At 35.8% G+C, this 17,586-nt stretch overlaps 2 protein-coding genes across 2 annotated transcripts; one reads left to right on the plus strand and one right to left on the minus strand.

Moving 5' to 3' along the window:
- Nucleotides 1-1,112: 1,112 nt before the first annotated feature.
- On the plus strand, nucleotides 1,113-13,150 carry LOC127977404 (leukotriene A-4 hydrolase-like). The gene is made up of 19 exons (XM_052582309.1): nucleotides 1,113-1,312; nucleotides 2,521-2,651; nucleotides 3,481-3,601; nucleotides 5,014-5,082; nucleotides 5,214-5,318; nucleotides 5,410-5,462; nucleotides 6,164-6,236; nucleotides 6,411-6,551; nucleotides 7,356-7,379; nucleotides 7,512-7,582; nucleotides 7,756-7,867; nucleotides 8,826-8,970; nucleotides 10,686-10,789; nucleotides 11,040-11,110; nucleotides 11,195-11,249; nucleotides 11,345-11,440; nucleotides 12,214-12,296; nucleotides 12,389-12,493; nucleotides 12,715-13,150. Exons 1-19 carry the CDS (start codon nucleotides 1,139-1,141, stop codon nucleotides 12,833-12,835), a joined length of 1,854 nt encoding a protein of 617 aa, XP_052438269.1. The 5' UTR covers nucleotides 1,113-1,138; the 3' UTR covers nucleotides 12,836-13,150.
- Nucleotides 13,151-14,650: 1,500 nt separating this feature from the next.
- On the minus strand, nucleotides 14,651-17,562 carry LOC127970393 (serine/threonine-protein kinase pim-3-like). Its single transcript, XM_052572965.1, has 7 exons — nucleotides 17,235-17,562; nucleotides 16,755-17,009; nucleotides 16,258-16,620; nucleotides 15,945-16,093; nucleotides 15,455-15,836; nucleotides 15,194-15,370; nucleotides 14,651-15,089 (listed from the first exon to the last, which is right to left on the minus strand). The coding sequence occupies exons 1-7, from the start codon at nucleotides 17,359-17,361 to the stop codon at nucleotides 14,995-14,997; spliced, it is 1,548 nt and encodes a 515-aa protein (XP_052428925.1). The 5' UTR covers nucleotides 17,362-17,562; the 3' UTR covers nucleotides 14,651-14,994.
- Nucleotides 17,563-17,586: the final 24 nt, after the last annotated feature.

The following is a 17,586-nucleotide window of genomic DNA, read 5'->3' on the forward strand; positions in this document are numbered from 1 at the left end:
TATATATATATATATATATATATATATATATATATATATATATATATATATATATATATAAAAGAGATATTTATATGTAGTACAGTATAAATCTATCTTTTAGTAAATTAGTGCCATAGGACTCCACAGGGGGTGGAACCATCTTTCGATTTCCTGGAGGGATATGCACTGACAAGAAGCTGGATTCTTCAAAACACACACAAACACACACACACACACACACACAGGATCCTTATTCTTGTAGGGCTCCCCTTAGGTGTAATGGTATTTATACTGTACAAACTGTGTTTTCTATCGCCCTACATCTAAACCTACCCCTCGCAGAAAACTTTTTTACAAAAATCATGATCTCAGGAATGACCCTGTTTTTAACATGTCTGTTCATTCTCTGCCATCTAGTGGATAAAGAAGACATTGCAACATGCGCCCGTTACTTTTTAAGTTAAAATTGATCTCGAAATAATAATAATAATAATAATATATCATTATAGAATTGGATTATGATATAGAAATAATATTTTTCATTATAAAGTTTAAACTTGTAAGATTTTTTTTTCATTGTGACATTAATATAATATTTAGTAATACATTTTGTTGAAAAAAAAAAACATTTTTCTTTCTTTTCAATTTCTTTCTAAAATATAATTTAAAATTAAATTAAATTAAGTCAGCCTTAAAATAAAGCCTAGAAAAAAAAATCACAATCGTATAAATGTGTTGCAGTTTAAATATTATATGATTTAATTTTAGCATTACTGTATTAAATTTCAATCATGAGAATATGTGCGTAACAACAATGCCACAATGCAAAACTCTTCATGGTTTGTTTCTTAATTTTTTTTCTTAGCTCAATTGTATATATTTTCATGTCGTATTTAACAATTAAACAAATATATATTAATTTATAATATTTACTTACCGTAATTTATAAACCATACTTTGAATGGCCCAGAAGACCAGAAGAGGTATGATTTTTTTCTAACTTTATTAGGTTGTACGGACACCCTAAACCACTAGAGGACAGTAATTCATCGTTCGCACAGAGAAGAAAGAAAAACTACAACTCCCATGATGCCGTTCACAATGCCGGTGTCACGTGACTGAGTGCTGTTTAAAATGCATTGGCAGCGCGAGCGGAATGTACTCTGCCTCAATCATGACTTCTGCGTCCGACCCCAGCTCTTTCGCTTCTATATCCAAGTGCGCTACCAAGCACTTAAATCTCATTTACCACGTTGACTTTGACAAGCGCGTGCTCAAAGGGAAAGTCGGCCTGACATTGGAAGTTCTGGAGGATAAATTCTCTTCTCTGGTACAGTTTTCATCTGCTTCATCAAAGCTGTCATTGTGTTTGCTTGACTTTATCACTTCACCTCACCTCACACAATATTACATTTTTTTTCTGTATTTTTGATCAAGCCTGCATTTATTTGTTCAAAAATACAGAAAAAATGTAATATTGTTATATATTATTACAATTTAAAATAATTGTTTTTAAATTTATTATACTTTAAATTATAATTTATTTCAGTGATGCAAAGCTGAACTTTTAGGATCATTATCACACGATCCTTTAGAAGTCATTCTAATATGATGATTCATTATCAAAGTTGGAAACAGTTCTGCTGCTTAATATATTTTCAGAACAAGTGATACTTTTTTAGGATACTTTGATGAATAAAAAGTAAAAAAAGAAAAAAGAAAAAAAAGAAGCTAAGTTTTTAAAATATAAATATTTTGCAATGACAATATACACTACTGGTCAGTAATTTGGGGTCAGTAATTATTATTATTTTTTTTATAAAATCAATACTTTTATTCAGCAAGGATGTGTTAAATTGATAAAAAGTGATAGTAAAGAAAATATATTATTAGAATATATATTATTCGAGTTTTTTTTTTTTTTTAATAAATGCAGTTCTTTTTAACCTTTTATTGATCAAATATATTAGACAGCAGAACTGTTTCCAACACTCATAATAAATCAGAATATTAGAATGATTTCTAAATGATCATGTGATAGACTGGATGTTACATGTGACACTGAAGACTGGAGTAATGATGCTGAAAATTCAGCTTTGCATCACAGGAATAATTTTTTTTTTAAAGTATATTCAAATAGAAAACTATTATTTTTTTAAGTTGTAATAATATTTCACAATATCACTGTTTTTTCTGTATTTTTGATCAAATAAATGCAGGCTCGATGAGCAGAAGAAACTTCTTTCAAAACATTAAAAATAGTAATGTTTCCAAACTTTTGGTCTGTACTGTGTATATATATATATATATATATATATATATATATATATATATATATATATATATATATATATATATATCTGAGCTTGTCAGAAGACTGCAGATAAATCTAAACGTGCATAACTGCAATAGATTTAGCATTTCAGAGGTGTGCAGTGAAAACAAATATGCCAAAAACCTCAATGGGAAGTTTTAACAAGATGTGATATGAACGGTGTGATGTGATCTTCTCTCTTTCTCTTGATCCATTTTTTCTAGACTCTTGACTCAAGTAACCTGACGATCTTTAAGGTTTCTGCAAATGGCCAGGCTGCGCAGTTTGTATTGGGGACTAAGCATAAATTTATGGGCTCCCCTCTGGAGATCACCCTGCCTTTTGAACTCAAACGGTACTACCACAAACTTTTTCTGTGCTAATATATAGCAGTTTTTTTTTTTTGCTTCCAACACTTAAATTATTTATGGTAATTCGCTGCCAAGATAAATGCATCTTGAAACATGCATACAAATGTTGCTATGCTATGTTTTGCAAGCAAAGTTATCAGTAGTGAGCCAAATCTGACAAAAGTTCTCAAAGGAAAAAATATTTAATTATTTTTTTTATCAAATTATGTAAATCATATTATACTGATACAAACATGCAATAAAATGCATTCGATTTAAAGGGATAGTTCACCCAAAATTTTAAATTAGCTGAAAATGTACTCACCCTCAGAACATCCAAGATGTAGAAGAGTTTGTTTCTTCATTACAACTAATTTGGAGAAATTTAGCATTACATCACTTGTTCACAAATGAACCCTCTGCAGTGAATGGGTGCCATCAGATTCAGAGTCGAAACAGCTGATAAAAATATCACAATAATCCACACCACTCCAGTCCATCAATTAATGCCTTATGAAGTGGAAAGATGTGTGTTTATTAAAAAACGAATCCATCATCAAGCTGACCTGCTGTTTCTGTCTAAAATGCTTTATTTTTATTAAACTTAATTTAATTCCCCTTCAATCAAAATAAAATAACGCACACATACATATACGTATAATTTTATTATAATTTTTTATTTTCTGCAAATTGTCAGCAGAAACTCTGCTGCAGCTTTGTAATCGACTTAAAACGTATATAAATAATCTCTTATCAACTCTGACAGCCTTTAATTTCAATGCAAAGTTTTTAATCTTTGGCAACTTGTATTGCATTTGTCTATGTGTGTTTTAGTGGGCAGCATGTGATTGTGGAGATTGAATACGAGACGTCTCCTAGTGCTACAGCACTGCAGTGGTTGACCCCAACACAGACTGTTGGGAAAAAACATCCATTCCTTTTCAGCCAGTGCCAGGTACATTATGGGTGATATGAACAAAATCTTATATTACAATTTTATTGTATATTTCACAATAACTCTCTCTCTCTCTCTCTCTCTCTCTCTCTCTCTATATATATATATATATATATTTTTTTATGACCAATTTTGATGTCATGAGACCTACTAGACCAGAATAATGATAAAAAAAAACTCTTAAGCTTACTGATGACAACTAAACAATCACCATTAGGGGAAAAAAAGAATACACACACACACACACACACACACAAACCTAATTACAAACAACAAGACAAATAAATAAAATAGAACAGAGATGCAAAATGAAGCAGACCTAACTGAAAACTTCAAGTGCTAATTGTCTACCAGAAATAAGAAATAGTACGCAAATTGAATAACGCATCACATGAAAAGAAAAAAAAAGAGGTATAAAAATGTATAAATGAAATAAAAAAGGTATGTTTTTTAAAGTTACACAAGTGATTCAATTAAGAACAGCGTGTACTTTTATTTGTCTTTGGTTGTTTGATTTTGGATATTTATGCTGACACGCATCAGATTTTCTTCCAGCTGTTTGATCACCAAAGACATAACCGACACCGTTTATGTGAATACCCACCAAGATGGCCTTTTGATACAAAAAAAAATATGCATTTGATTTTTCAAGTGCAAGAAGATGCCAATAAGATATTTTAGGTTTTAAAATCCCATCGAATCAAGGCTTAAAAATAAATGCAAATTCTAAACGTTTGTGACGACACAGCACTACAAGATCACAATCATACAAGACCTCAACTTCTTATCAGTTTATTGTGTGTAACAGTTTATCCCCCACTTCTACTTGTCTCCATTTCACATCTTTCTACAACCACACAGCATGCATGCATGTGAAGACTCATGGTTAGAGTGCAGTTTCATTGAAATTTTATCATAAGTGCAGTCTTGCATTACTAACCACAATGTTTCAAAGTCCTTATGCTTCCCTTGTTTACCACGGACAGACCATCTAGAGCTTGAATGTTGCAATGAGTTTTTACCACTAAAACTTTCCACCCTTTCCCATGGCATTTTGATCTCAAATGTGCATTTTGGTCTGGTCCAAAGAGGTTAGCCTATCATAAGTGGTCATTTACATATAAAAGTATTTAAGGTACAGTAGTAAAACGGCATTACTATTGGAAAACTGACATGTTTTGGTGTAATAAACCTTGACTAACATTACAAGAGGAATAGCGTGAGGCATCTTTTATGCATTTGAAATGTTGGCAAACAAATGTTTCTCACATTTGACTTGTTAGAGAGAACATCACACCAGCTTGTGGCTGAAAACTTTCCAGCCTGGGTTTTTACATTAGTGGTTTTCAATTTATTTTAAACTATTGTATGTTTTATTTTTCATTCACTCTGACTGTTTCTGCTTGCAACAGGCCACTCACTGTAGGACCATGATTCCTTGCCAGGACAGTCCATCAGTGAAGCACACTTACTATGCACAGGTGACATGCACGAGCAGCTCAAAGCACTAATTATATACCCAACAAAGCAGCAGTGAAGTGCATGCCAATATAAACTATCTAAACTTATAGAAAAATACTACTAATTAAATTCCACATTTTCTGTGTCTCAGGTGTCTGTCCCCAAAGAGCTGGTGGCATTGATGAGTGCATTGCATGATGGTCAGGAGCAAGATCCGAGCGACAGCAGCCGAGTCATCTATCGCTTCAGACAGCCGGTTCGTGTCACATCCTCTTCTTTAATAGAAAGTTGGTTTCAAAATAAAAATGTTTATCAAAATTGAAAGAGAATGTTTTTCTTTCTTGCAGGTCCCAATACCATCTTACCTCATTGCTATTGTTGTTGGTGCTTTGGAAAGCAAGTGAGTTTTCGTTCACTTGTCTTTATTACACAATTATAAAGGTTAGCCAATCAAAAGAGGTCTTTATAAATAGAAAGGTACATAGCTACATAGGTACATAGGTACATAGTACATTAGCTTGTTCTAATTCAAAGGGCCTAAAAGTGTGGAAAGTGGTCATGTACACTTCTGGTCAAAAGTTTGAAATATAGAAGATTTTTATTGAAGCATTTAGATTTCATAATTTAGCAGATGCTTCTTTCCTCTTTTTTGTTGATAAATAAAAAGTAGATAGAAAAGAAATAGATTAGATAGAGCTAGCGTTAGAGTCAAGTTATTATTAATGTTTAATTATTATTATTATTTTATATACAAGACCGGTCAAAAGTTTGGGTTCAGTAAGACTTGTAATGTTTTTAAGGAAGTCAAGCTTTTGATCAAGTTAATGTGTCCTTGCTTAAAGTATTAATTTCTCAAAAAAAAAAAAAAAAAAATCTTGCACAGAACTTAGTATGGTAGTGTATCACTCTATATGAAAATAATAGGAAATGATTGCTGAACATCAAATAGGCAATCATGTGACAATATTACTATTTTCACTGCACGTTTAATTAAATAAATGCAGCTTAGATGAGCATAAGCAAGTAATCTTTCCAAACATTAAAGATTTATGTGCATGCCTCCCAGATGAAGTGTGAATAATCGTTGTTTGTGGTTTACAGGGAAATCAGCCCCCGAACCAGAGTTTGGTCTGAGAAAGAGGTTATAGATGAGGCAGCGTTTGAGTTTTCAGAGGTTAGAGTCTTCGTTTTTTTTTTTTTTTTGCAATCAGCTGTGTTTTTTTAGCACTTGTGAATGTTAGAGATGGTGCGTGATAAATATCACGTCTTACACCAGTAACCTCACTTTACTTGAATTTGTTAGTCATCTGATATGACTGACAGATAACCGTTTTCTTCTGTTTATCAGACTGAGACCATGTTGAAGACTGCTGAGAGTCTGGCTGGGCCGTATGTGTGGGGCCAATATGATCTCCTGGTGCTGCCTCCGTCGTTTCCTTACGCGGGCATGGAGAACCCCTGCCTTACATATGTCACTCCTACTGTACTGGTCCGTATAACTCCTCTTCATAGATAGATATGCAGACTTTTGCAACTAGTAGATGCATTCACACATTCAAGCAAAGCCACATTTAAAGACTGAAAGTAACAAGTTTTCAATCGCTGTCTTTGAAGATTCTGCACAAACATAGATACATGTGATAAAACTTTATATACGCTATTATTTAAATGTTTGGAGTCAAGTAAATTCTTTTTAAATAAATGACTGCTTTGATCAAAATTGATCAAAAGCGACAGTGATGCTTTAAGAAATGATAAGTAATAAATGATGCTCATCTAAACTTTCTATTCTCGGTCCTGAAAAAAATGTAGCATGGTTTCCACAAATGTATGAAACCGTGTTTTCAACATTTATAATAATAAGAAATGTTTCTTGAGCAGCAAATTAAAATAATTTCATGTGACACTGAAGACTGATTGAATGACTTTGGTTAAATATATTTTACAATATTACAGTATTTACTGCATTTCTTTTTAAAAGCAACTGTGGTGTGCATTTATATTAGATTATACAATATATTGTACAGTATATTATAAAATATTTCATTGGCTAAATATTTCTCGTTTAACTGGAGAGGTCATGGAAGTTTAAATTAATTGGTCGGAAAGCGTAATAACCCTGAATTTTGTCAGTGTTGATGAGATATACTTGTTTCTGTTATTGTTATATAATAAACAGAAACATGCCACAACCACATCGAACTAGAGTTTTAAAAAAGCAGCGATAAAGTTATTAAAACGAAATAATTGATAACTTCTGTTTGTTGACGGTTTCTTTCATCATGTTTTTCAGGCTGGAGACAAATCGCTCGCTGGCGTAAGTCATCTGTGCATTGAAACATTTTAGTATAATGGGGTTCATTTATAGGTTAAGGGGTTAATTTGTTGTAAATCACATGCATATCTTCTACTAATGTGAATGCTCTATGTGCTGTTGGTTTTGCTGCAGGTCATTGCTCATGAAATCTCCCACAGCTGGACGGGGAACCTGGTGACCAATAGGACCTGGGAGCATTTCTGGTCAGACCCAATATGCCAATCATTCCTGAATATGCCGATCTAAATATGCAGAAGAGGCATCTTTTGGTTGTAATAATCTGACTGTTCAGTAGTACTGTACGTTGAACTGCTTCATTTCAGAACGGCTTGAAAGATCCTGTTTTCTATGACATGATTTTTTTAATCAAGTGCAGGTTGAATGAGGGTCATACGGTGTACATCGAGAGAATGATCGCCAGGTGTATGGAGAGCGAACAGCTCAGGCAGTTTAAAGGCATCGGAGGGTGGAAAGAACTTCAAGAGTCTGTAAGTCACACATAACTGTTTCTCACAGGAAACTACAACCATGGCCGGGTTTAAAAATGGTCAGGAATTGTGCTATAATAACCCCACATACAACTCATCATATACATTAAACACTTTAAAAGAGACAGACATGTAGATGACATGAATGAGCATAGATAAATTATATCACATTGCACCATTACTGTAGGTTAGGGTTATATAATTTCATCAGTTATTTATTATTGATTCAACAATACATAGCACTATTACTGTTATAGTTTTCAGTAATAACCATTGCTATATAGATGATAACTTTGTCTAGTGCCATTATGAATGTTGTTGGCATGACTTTGTGTAACATACTTGTTTTAAAGATCTCTGCACTAGTGTTATGCTACTGGTTTGATAGCGTTTCAGACAGATAATATCACGATTTGTGTTTTTTTTTTTTCGTTTGCCTTACCAAATGTGGTAGCCTGTCAGCTTGTTTATGTGTTCTTTTGATTATCAGTTTAAGGTTTTGCAGTGTTGCCAGATATTGCAAAATTGCAAAACAAATCAAAACTTTAAAAAAAAAAAAAAATAAGATTAAGATATTGCTAACCCTAAACTGCAACTTCCCGCTATATTAACTTCCTAAAGTGTCAAATTAAGTAGAAAATACTTATAATAAGTAGATCTGGCAACACGGCTGTGCCTGTTCCCTCACTCACTTCTACCTCAACCCCTTGTTCACTCCGTCAGTGCCTCGCGGACACTCATATGAGGAGCTTTAAATAGCAGATTAGTCATTTAGAGGACAAATTTTATTTTTGAACATTAAAAATGTACCCAGGCCCGAACCTTGGTGACCTCATAGCTGGCTGTGGGCATGATTACAACAGATTATTCTGAAAATAACATAAATCATGCAATCTATTTTTTGTTTTTCCTGATACAGTTTACTGGTAAAACAAGTCACTATTGTATTGTTTTGTAGGTGAATCAGTTCGGAGCAAATAATGTGCTCACAAACCTGGTCCCAAATTTGCACGAGGTGAACACGGATGAAGCATTCTCCTCTGTGCCCTATGAGAAAGGGTTTGCTCTTCTGTATCATCTGGAGGAGCTGTTGGGAGGTCCAGGTACACACAAAATACTTTCTCCTCTCCCAGTTTAAACTCCTAAAAGTAGATCTAGAGGTAAAAGGTCAAGATTTATCGTGAAAAATGAAAATGTTGTCATCATTTATTCAACCTCATGACATTCCAAACCTCCAAACCAGTTTCTTTCTTCTGTTTAGCACAAAAGAAGATTATTAGAAGAAAGTGGGTAACCAAACAGTGAACAGTACCCATTAACTGGCATATAATTTTTTCCATGATGACAGAATTCGAATGACGGAATATAAATAAACAATATTAACAATATGCACAAAATATCGTATATACATTCATGGCCAAAAATATCAGCACCCTTAGTAAATATGATCAAAGAAGGCTGTGAAAATTAATCTGCATTGTTAATCCTTTTGATCTTTTATTAAAAAAATTAACAAAAATTATCCTTTCATTGGATAATAAGAATTTAAAATGGGGGGAAATATCATTATGAAATAAAGATTTTTCTCAGATACTCGTTGGACACAAGTATTGGCACCCCTAGAAATTCTTATGAGTAAAATATATTAAAATAAAAAAAATTAAAAGTCTATTCCCATTTATATTCACAATTTTGAGCACTACAGCGTGATTATAAACATGGAATTGTCCAGCCATGACTTCCTGTTTCACAGAAATATAGAGGAGGGAAAACAAAGCCTAAATTCCCTTAATCATCCATCACAATGAGAAAAAGTATATATTTCTGATTTGCAGCAAAAGATAATTGAGCAGTGAAAATTCCCATTTCCAGCATTAGGACAATAATTAAGAATTATTAATAAAAGAGAGAAAATGTTACGAAACTGCCTGGAAGAGGACGTCTATATCGTCCTAATGCACGGTGAGAAGGAGAGTTTGAGTGGCTCTCAAAGCTGGAGAATTGCGGGTTCAGAAAACCTTTTAAAAAATGGTCAAACAGAACCTACATCACCACATGTTGTTTGAGAGGGTTAGAAGAAAATGTCTCCTAGCTCGTCCAAAAACAAACTAAAGCATATTCAGTTATCAGACACGACTGGAACTTCAAATGGGACTGGCTTCTATGGTCAGATGAAACTAAAAAAAGAGCTTTTTAGCAGCAAACACTCAAGATGGGTTTGGTGAAAACAGAGATAAAAAGTACGCCATGTGTACAATGAAATATACTGCTGTATTTTTGATGTTGTGGGCCTTTATTTCTGCTGGAGGTCCTGGACATCTTGTTTAGACACACGGCATCATGGAACTGTAGATGGGAATCTGAAGGGTCTGGAGTGATTCTGGATGAAGGAATGGTCTCTGATCTCTTGTCAGGTGTTCTCTAACCTCATCAGGCATTATAGGAGAACATTTAGAGCTGTTAAACTGGCAAATGGAGGTTTCAAGAAGTATTGAATAAAAGGGTGCCGTTTATTGCTGCCAATGTGTATTAGAGAAAAACCTTTATTTCATAATGATATTTCCCCTCATTTAAAATTCTTATTATCCAATGAAAGGATACATTTTTGTGAATCTATTAAATAAAAGATCAAAAGGATTAACAATGCAGATGAATTTTCACAGCCGCCTTTGATTATATTTACCAAGGCAATGACTGTATGTTAATAATAGTATTATTATTATTATTAAAATATCATAATTAAATACATTTAAAAAATATAGAACACATATCTAAACCAATAAAAGGAAAAATAGTGTTTCTCTGCCTTTAATTATAGAGGTCTTCATGGGATTCGTGAAGTCTTACATTCAGATGTTTGCCTATGGCACTGTAAACACGGAGGAATGGAAGAACTATCTGTTCTCTTACTTCAAAGACAAGGTGAGAACTAATGCACTATGTACTTTGTATATATACATGAATAATTTTTGGATGCAAAATGCCAAATAAAGCCCACTAATATAGGAATAGACATAGCTCATGCTTTTGTCGCCAAAAAAAAGGATGCTAGTGGAATGTGTCTCATGATTTGGAACCATTCATGACGGGATCAAACAAATATTCTGATAGAACTCTAAAGACAATTCTATTATATTTACTTTCTAATTGTCCCTGTTTGTGTCTCTCTCAGGTGGACATCTTGAATAAAGTGGACTGGAACGCATGGATGCACACTCCTGGAATGGCCCCGGTCAAACCAAAGTGAGCACTGGAGCACGCATTTGGATTTTGTGTGTGTGTGTGTGTTTGTGTGATTTGATTTCAACTTGTCCTCTTTGTGCACAGGTATGATACCACAATGGCAGACGCCTGCATTGCTCTGTGCCAAAGATGGGTGAAAGTGCGTCTTCCTCCTGTTAAACCTCAACAAAGCCTTTCACAGTTTTAAAGATTTTCGAAATAATATACGTTTAAGCTTCCTTTTTTTCTATTAAGGCAAAAGAAGAGGACCTTGCAAGTTTCACTGAGGCAGACGTGAAGAAACTCAAGTCTCCTCAGCTCATTGAGTTCATGGCCTTATTGCTCCAAGAGGTACTAAATAAGTTAAAACAGATGAAAAATTGAAGGAGGGACCTAAGTAATGTCTAGACACTGCAATATCTTGTTTGGGTTTTGTCTTGCGGTCTGTAAGCAACCAGCATGGACATCCTAGCAATGACCTAGTCATTTCATAGCACTTATTGAGTCAAGCAAGAACTGTTCACATTTTGTAATGTAAGTATGATATATGTATTTTTTTTTAAATTGATATCTCATTTTGCATAAGCAAGAACAGTTCACATTTTTATATAAATGTGGTATTTTACAAATAATTTAATTTATATTTTATTTAAATATTCACAATTTTTTTTTTTCACAATTACGTATTTTGTATATTTATATTTTTTTATTGTAAAATTCTTTCAGCGCATAGCACTTGTTACATAACTGTTTAAACTTTTTTAAATAAATGTGATATTTTATTTAAATATCTAATATTTATCTTTAATTATAAAATTTTTCGTTCTATTTTTCTATTTGAACAGACTGCATAGCACTTTGTGAGTTTTGCACAAGTAAAAAAATATATAATGTAAATGTGATTTTTATTATCATGTTTTTTAAACTATTCAATCACATTTTTATATTTTACATTTTCTATTTCATGTAGAAATCTAGTTTGGTCTGTAATACCTCAGTATGTTGTTACAAAGCTATTTAAGTCAAACACATTCAGCAGTGCAGATCAAAAGACAGAGGAACTGAAAGCCGAAGTAGTCTTGAAATATTATTGTCTGTTTCCTTCGCATACTGCCTTGTATCAGGAACCCCTTCCTCTGTCTCATGTGAAGAAGATGCAGGAGGTCTACCAGCTAAACAGTGTTAAAAACGCAGAGGTCCGCTTCAGGTAAGCACCCCTTTTTTTTTTCTTTTTTTTTTTAGTTGTCTGATCATTACATATTTCAGTATTTGATGGTGTCACACTGTTTGTTTATGCAGGTGGTTGCGCATCTGTGTGAGGGCACATTGGGAAGAAGCCGTTCCCCTGGCGCTGAAGATGGCTACTGAACAGGGCAGAATGAAATTCACTCGCCCCCTCTTCAAGTAAATTCATTCATTTGTTTTGAGAAGTCCATAGTTTGAACAAAACAACAACAAAAATGGGGTGACATGTTAAAAATGGAGCAAAAGGAACAGGATGTTACAAAGAGTTTAGCAATTTCCTTGCTGCAGCGAGCAACCATACAAACTTCTGTTTTCAAGCATCCAGAGCTCCTCAAGGCCCTTTCAAACTGCATTTGCTGACCTCCTTTTTTCTCTTTTAGGGAAGTGTACAACTTCTCCAAGTACAGCGAGGAGGCACTGAAGACTTTTAAGGAGAACCGTGGATTGCTGCACCCCGTCACAGTCATGCTGGTGGCAAAAGATCTGAAAATCAGCGGTTAAATTGCTTCTTTTTGTCCTTATTATACACAAGCAGTGTTTTTATGCTTCAGCTATACAAAACTGCATATCACACCTTGAACAGATGTTTTTTCTTCATTGGCCAAAGCTTGCTTTTTTAATGTCCCAGTCTCCTGGCTTAGAACAAATATTAAACATTTTCAGTAAAATGAGCTTTTGAATGAAGGAACCACTATATTCATTTATATCATGTCCAAAGTGATGTTCTTTATTAACTCATCTGTGCAAGAGGTTTCTACTCTTTTATTGCAAAACCAAATGTAACACGATACATAATAAAGTTGGATAGCACATAAACATATGCATTTAATTTCATTTTCATATTTTTTTAAAGTGGCTCAACTTGAAGCATTTCATCTGGAAAAATAAGAAAAAATTTGTAAATTAGCAGTTATCCTCCCGCTCACATATTGATCCTTGACTACACTGACATTTCATCATATTCATGCCTTTTTAATCAGAAATTAATACCTAGATGCCTCATTGGCTGCTTTGAGCTGTTCATGCGATACGGAAAAAATCTAAATACATCTTTAGACACTAATAATACGATCGTTGGGTAAGTTTTTATGGATCCAGTATGCACAGTAAATATTGTAAAAGTAATGTATGTGTGTGTGTGTGTGTATTTGTGTGTGAGAGAGAGAGAGACGGTCAAACAGTTAGTTGTCTTATCTGTCTGTGGCTTGTGTACTGCAAACACAGACACAGTGATGAAACTCGTATGTGTCACACCACTCTGTTTCCCTTTCAGGCTTGAACTGATAGTAAAACTAAGAATATTATTAACTTTTTATTGACTGTCATTTATTTTGAAAGATAAAGCTCACGATTATGAAAGGGGCATTACATTTCCAACAAATGTTTGCAGTGATCGGCCAATCACAATGCACAGGGCCAGTTGGCCAATCAGAGAAGCTGTTCTTGTCAGAAGGAGGGACTTTGTAGGAAACAACACGCTTGAGAGAGGAGGGGCAAAGAGGACCTACTATAATTTATTTTACTGTCTATGACAATAATGTACAATATTTGAAAAAAAAAAAGAAGTGTTTTTTAGAACATTAAAGCATGACAACATATTCTGTTACACCAAATACACAAAATAATGATCTTTAATAAAGCATTACCCCTTTTAACAAGGCAGGTAAGGATAGCTGACCACTTTAATCCTCAAATATTAGCGAATTTAATCTTTTAAAAACAACACTGATACAATACAACTACAAATGTATACATTATTTTATAAATGATGTAAGTGAATTAGTAAGTACATTTCTGCAGTTCTGTCGCTCTAACTCAATGCGCTACGAACTTCCTGGAACTATTTGAGCATGCATTATTTTATTTTATTTTTTCTTCTTGTTTTCTCGTTATAACGACTTAATTTACTCGTTATCTCGACATAACCAGAGTTGTTATCTCGTTATTACGACTTAAATATCTTAATTATAATGTACTGTCAACGCTGTTCTGTGATTTTTCAATAAATTATCTTAGAAAATGAAAAGTTCAAGCATATATTTCTTAACTAAATCCCTCACTACTACTAGAGAGATAGCTCTCATTAATGCAATCATATAAATGTAATCTTTATTGTGCTACTATATCTGCACTGTGTCATATGCCATAGCTGTGCACAAGGGGTTTGTGTCTCAGCTCCACCCTTATTTGTTCATTAATGACATCATCAGTGACTAGTCGACTTCGACTCGACTTTCGGCACATAAAAGTCGACTTTAAAAAAAATCAGTAGTCGTTCAACCCCTAACCCGAATCACGTGACGATCGAGTGTTTTGGACTTCCGTTGTGCTACTTCTTGTCTCGTGTCTGTGCAGATGGATGCACTTTATTGTATGAAATGTATTATAAAATATTATTCTAATCACAGTAAAGAGAATATGAGTGTAATGCAATAAGAAAGACTCATTCATCACTTCAATTGCATTTAAGTACTGAGATATTATTTAAAATAGCATGCTGGAAGAAGGCAGTGTTCTGAAGTGTCTTGAGGTTCTTTGTGTTTCGAGCAGCTGATTGATGTCTGATGGATCATATTGGAGCTCCAGAGTCTCGCTGCATTTCCTGAGACTCCTCAGCTCTGCTCTGTCTGATGCACATCAGGTCCCTGCCTTCTTCCAGTCTAGGCTTTCATCCAGCGGTGCTCTTCCAGCTGCTGGAGCGTCAGCCGGTGAGCTGGATTACGGCTCAAGCAGTGGAAGATCAGATCATGGCATGCTGGGAAGATTTCGGGGGGAGAGAGCACGGTTAGTCTCCACACATCAGACATGAACAGTAAACATCATCAAAAAAGCCTCACGTGGAGCTGTTTGTGTGTTCACCTGTGGATAAGGTGGGATCCATCCTGACGTAGCCATGCTGAATGGCATCAAAGCTATCGAAGGGCAAATATCTGTGTATGATCTCGAAGAGCAGAACAGCCAGCGCCCAGACGTCTGCTGCTGCGGCGTGGAATGTGGACTGGCCGAGGACCTCATGAGGGGTGTATGCTTCTGATCCTGTGAGAGACACACACAGATTCAGTGCTTCTGTACGCTTCACCATCAACAACAAAACATCACGTGATCATCAGCGAGACTCACCTTGGTATTGGCTGCTTTCAAAGCCCTCGCTGCTGATCAGACGGGCGCAGCGGAAGTCGAAGAGCTTGAGCTCCAGACTGTGGAGAGTCACCAGGACGTTCCTCGAGCGTATATCACCATGATAAACTCCACGCTCATGGCAGTGTTTGACTGCTTGCAGCACCTGAAGCATAAACAAGCGTGCTTGTGCTTCACTGATGGGGCCGGAGAACAAGATGTAATCCTCCAAGGTCCTGCAGGGTTCTGGGTACTCCAAAATGAGAGTGAAGCTGCTCTCATCCTCCAGCCACTGGTGTAGCTCCAAGATGTTGGGGCACGAGGGAGCTTCTCCCACCCGCATCATCAGAGCCACTTCAGCAAGGACAGGTTTTGAGTGTCCAGACTGAGAAGAGACAAACACAACAACCGTTAGTTTGCTGTCTTCTGTTCCAGCCGTGTTTAAAAAATAAAAATAAAAACACCAAATATTCTTCAGGTTTAGCCAACTTACAATGTCAAGATAGCGGTCCGTTTTGCGCTTGGGGATAGACTTCAGAGCAACCTTCACTTTGTCACTGAATGCGTGTGTTCCCTCATAGACCTTGCTGAAGTTCCCAGATGTGATCAGATGTCCCACTTCAAATAAAGACACAAAGGATCCTGAAAACACACAGAAACAGAAGATGGACACGTATGAGACTTCCACTGATTGTAAATTGCTGAAGGACCATCAGATCAAGATTTTTGTTTCAGATGCACTGCAGAACAATATAACAAAACATAAGAGAATTTAACTGAGTGGAAATAAAGCTGTAATGACTCACCTTGAGTAAGGGTGATTTCTGGATCAGGCAACACTGTGTCCAGAGCCGTTTCTGACTCGATCAATACCGAACTGGACACTGAACCAGACACCGACCCGGACACCGACCCGGACACTGAACTGGCCAGAACTGCATCGAGGGCCTGGATCTCAGAGGGAGCTTCTTCCTCAGGAGATGACTGGAGGTCTGCAGAGACATGGTCCTGATCTGGCGGAACAAGCTGAGATTGGTCCAGATCTGGCTCTGCTTTAGGAGGCTGGGCTCTGTCTTGGTCGCAGCAGGGGAAGAGCTGCTTCACAGCCTCACATGTTTTCCGGAAGAACTCAGGCACTGCTCTCTTCTTCCTTTCTTTCTTAGTTTCTTCTAAAACCAATGAAAAGCAACCCATTAGAAACATCTCTGATCACAGATTACATGTGAACAAACAATTAAACATAGAAACCGTTCAACGAATGTCATTGTCAAGTTATTACTGAAATAAAGTGATCGTGACTCACTGAGAGCGGATGGATCTGGATGAAGCATTGGCTCTCTGATCCAGGAAGAACACTCCGGATCTTCAAACACCTGACCCGGCAGACACAGCAGTTCGGGAACTGCCGAGGCACCCGGGACAGCAGTCACCTCAGGATCGTTCAGATGAGCATCCGTCTGTGCTGAGAGATGCATCACTTCGTCCGGATGCTTCACAGCCGCGCACAGCTTCTGAAAGAAGACATGCACCGCTTTCGCTTTCCCCTTCTTCCCTTTGTCTGGAATAAAGAAGAGCAAATTATTAGAGACAAACACCTCTGATTCCATTTCCAACTAACTCCTGACAGTTCAATAGATCTGAGAAAAAGACTCGATATTCATTAATTCAAGTATCTACTGCATTAATAACTGTATCTAAATTCATATTGCTGGGAAACTTGAAGTTTTGACAGAGGGAAGCAAAATAACACAACAGAGATGACTGCTGGTGATTTCCATCTCACCTGCTGGACTGTTGTCCTTTATTTCATGGATCAGGTCGATTCTTTGTAAACTTGATTCTTCTGAAGCCCAGGCCGCTCGAGCGACTGGCGCATTCTCAGATTCACTGCGCTCAGTTTTTGTAGACATCGTTTGAATATGGCAAAAATCTGATTATACTGATAATTATGGAGACAATGAATGTAAACTGGTGGTGGATGAGGAGCGCTTATAAATGTAAGGAATAATTATGTGAATAATCTGCAAAAACTGTGTAAAGCGTGAATGTGAAGTGTTTAAGTCCGTTGAATCAGTCTTCACTACACTCTGCCGTTAGAATCTTGAGCAGGGCTTCTGCACTGTGACGTCACACTC

The sequence above is a fragment of the Carassius gibelio genome, chromosome A4, assembly GCF_023724105.1.
Source record: "Carassius gibelio isolate Cgi1373 ecotype wild population from Czech Republic chromosome A4, carGib1.2-hapl.c, whole genome shotgun sequence".
Taxonomy (NCBI): Eukaryota; Metazoa; Chordata; class Actinopteri; order Cypriniformes; family Cyprinidae; genus Carassius; species Carassius gibelio.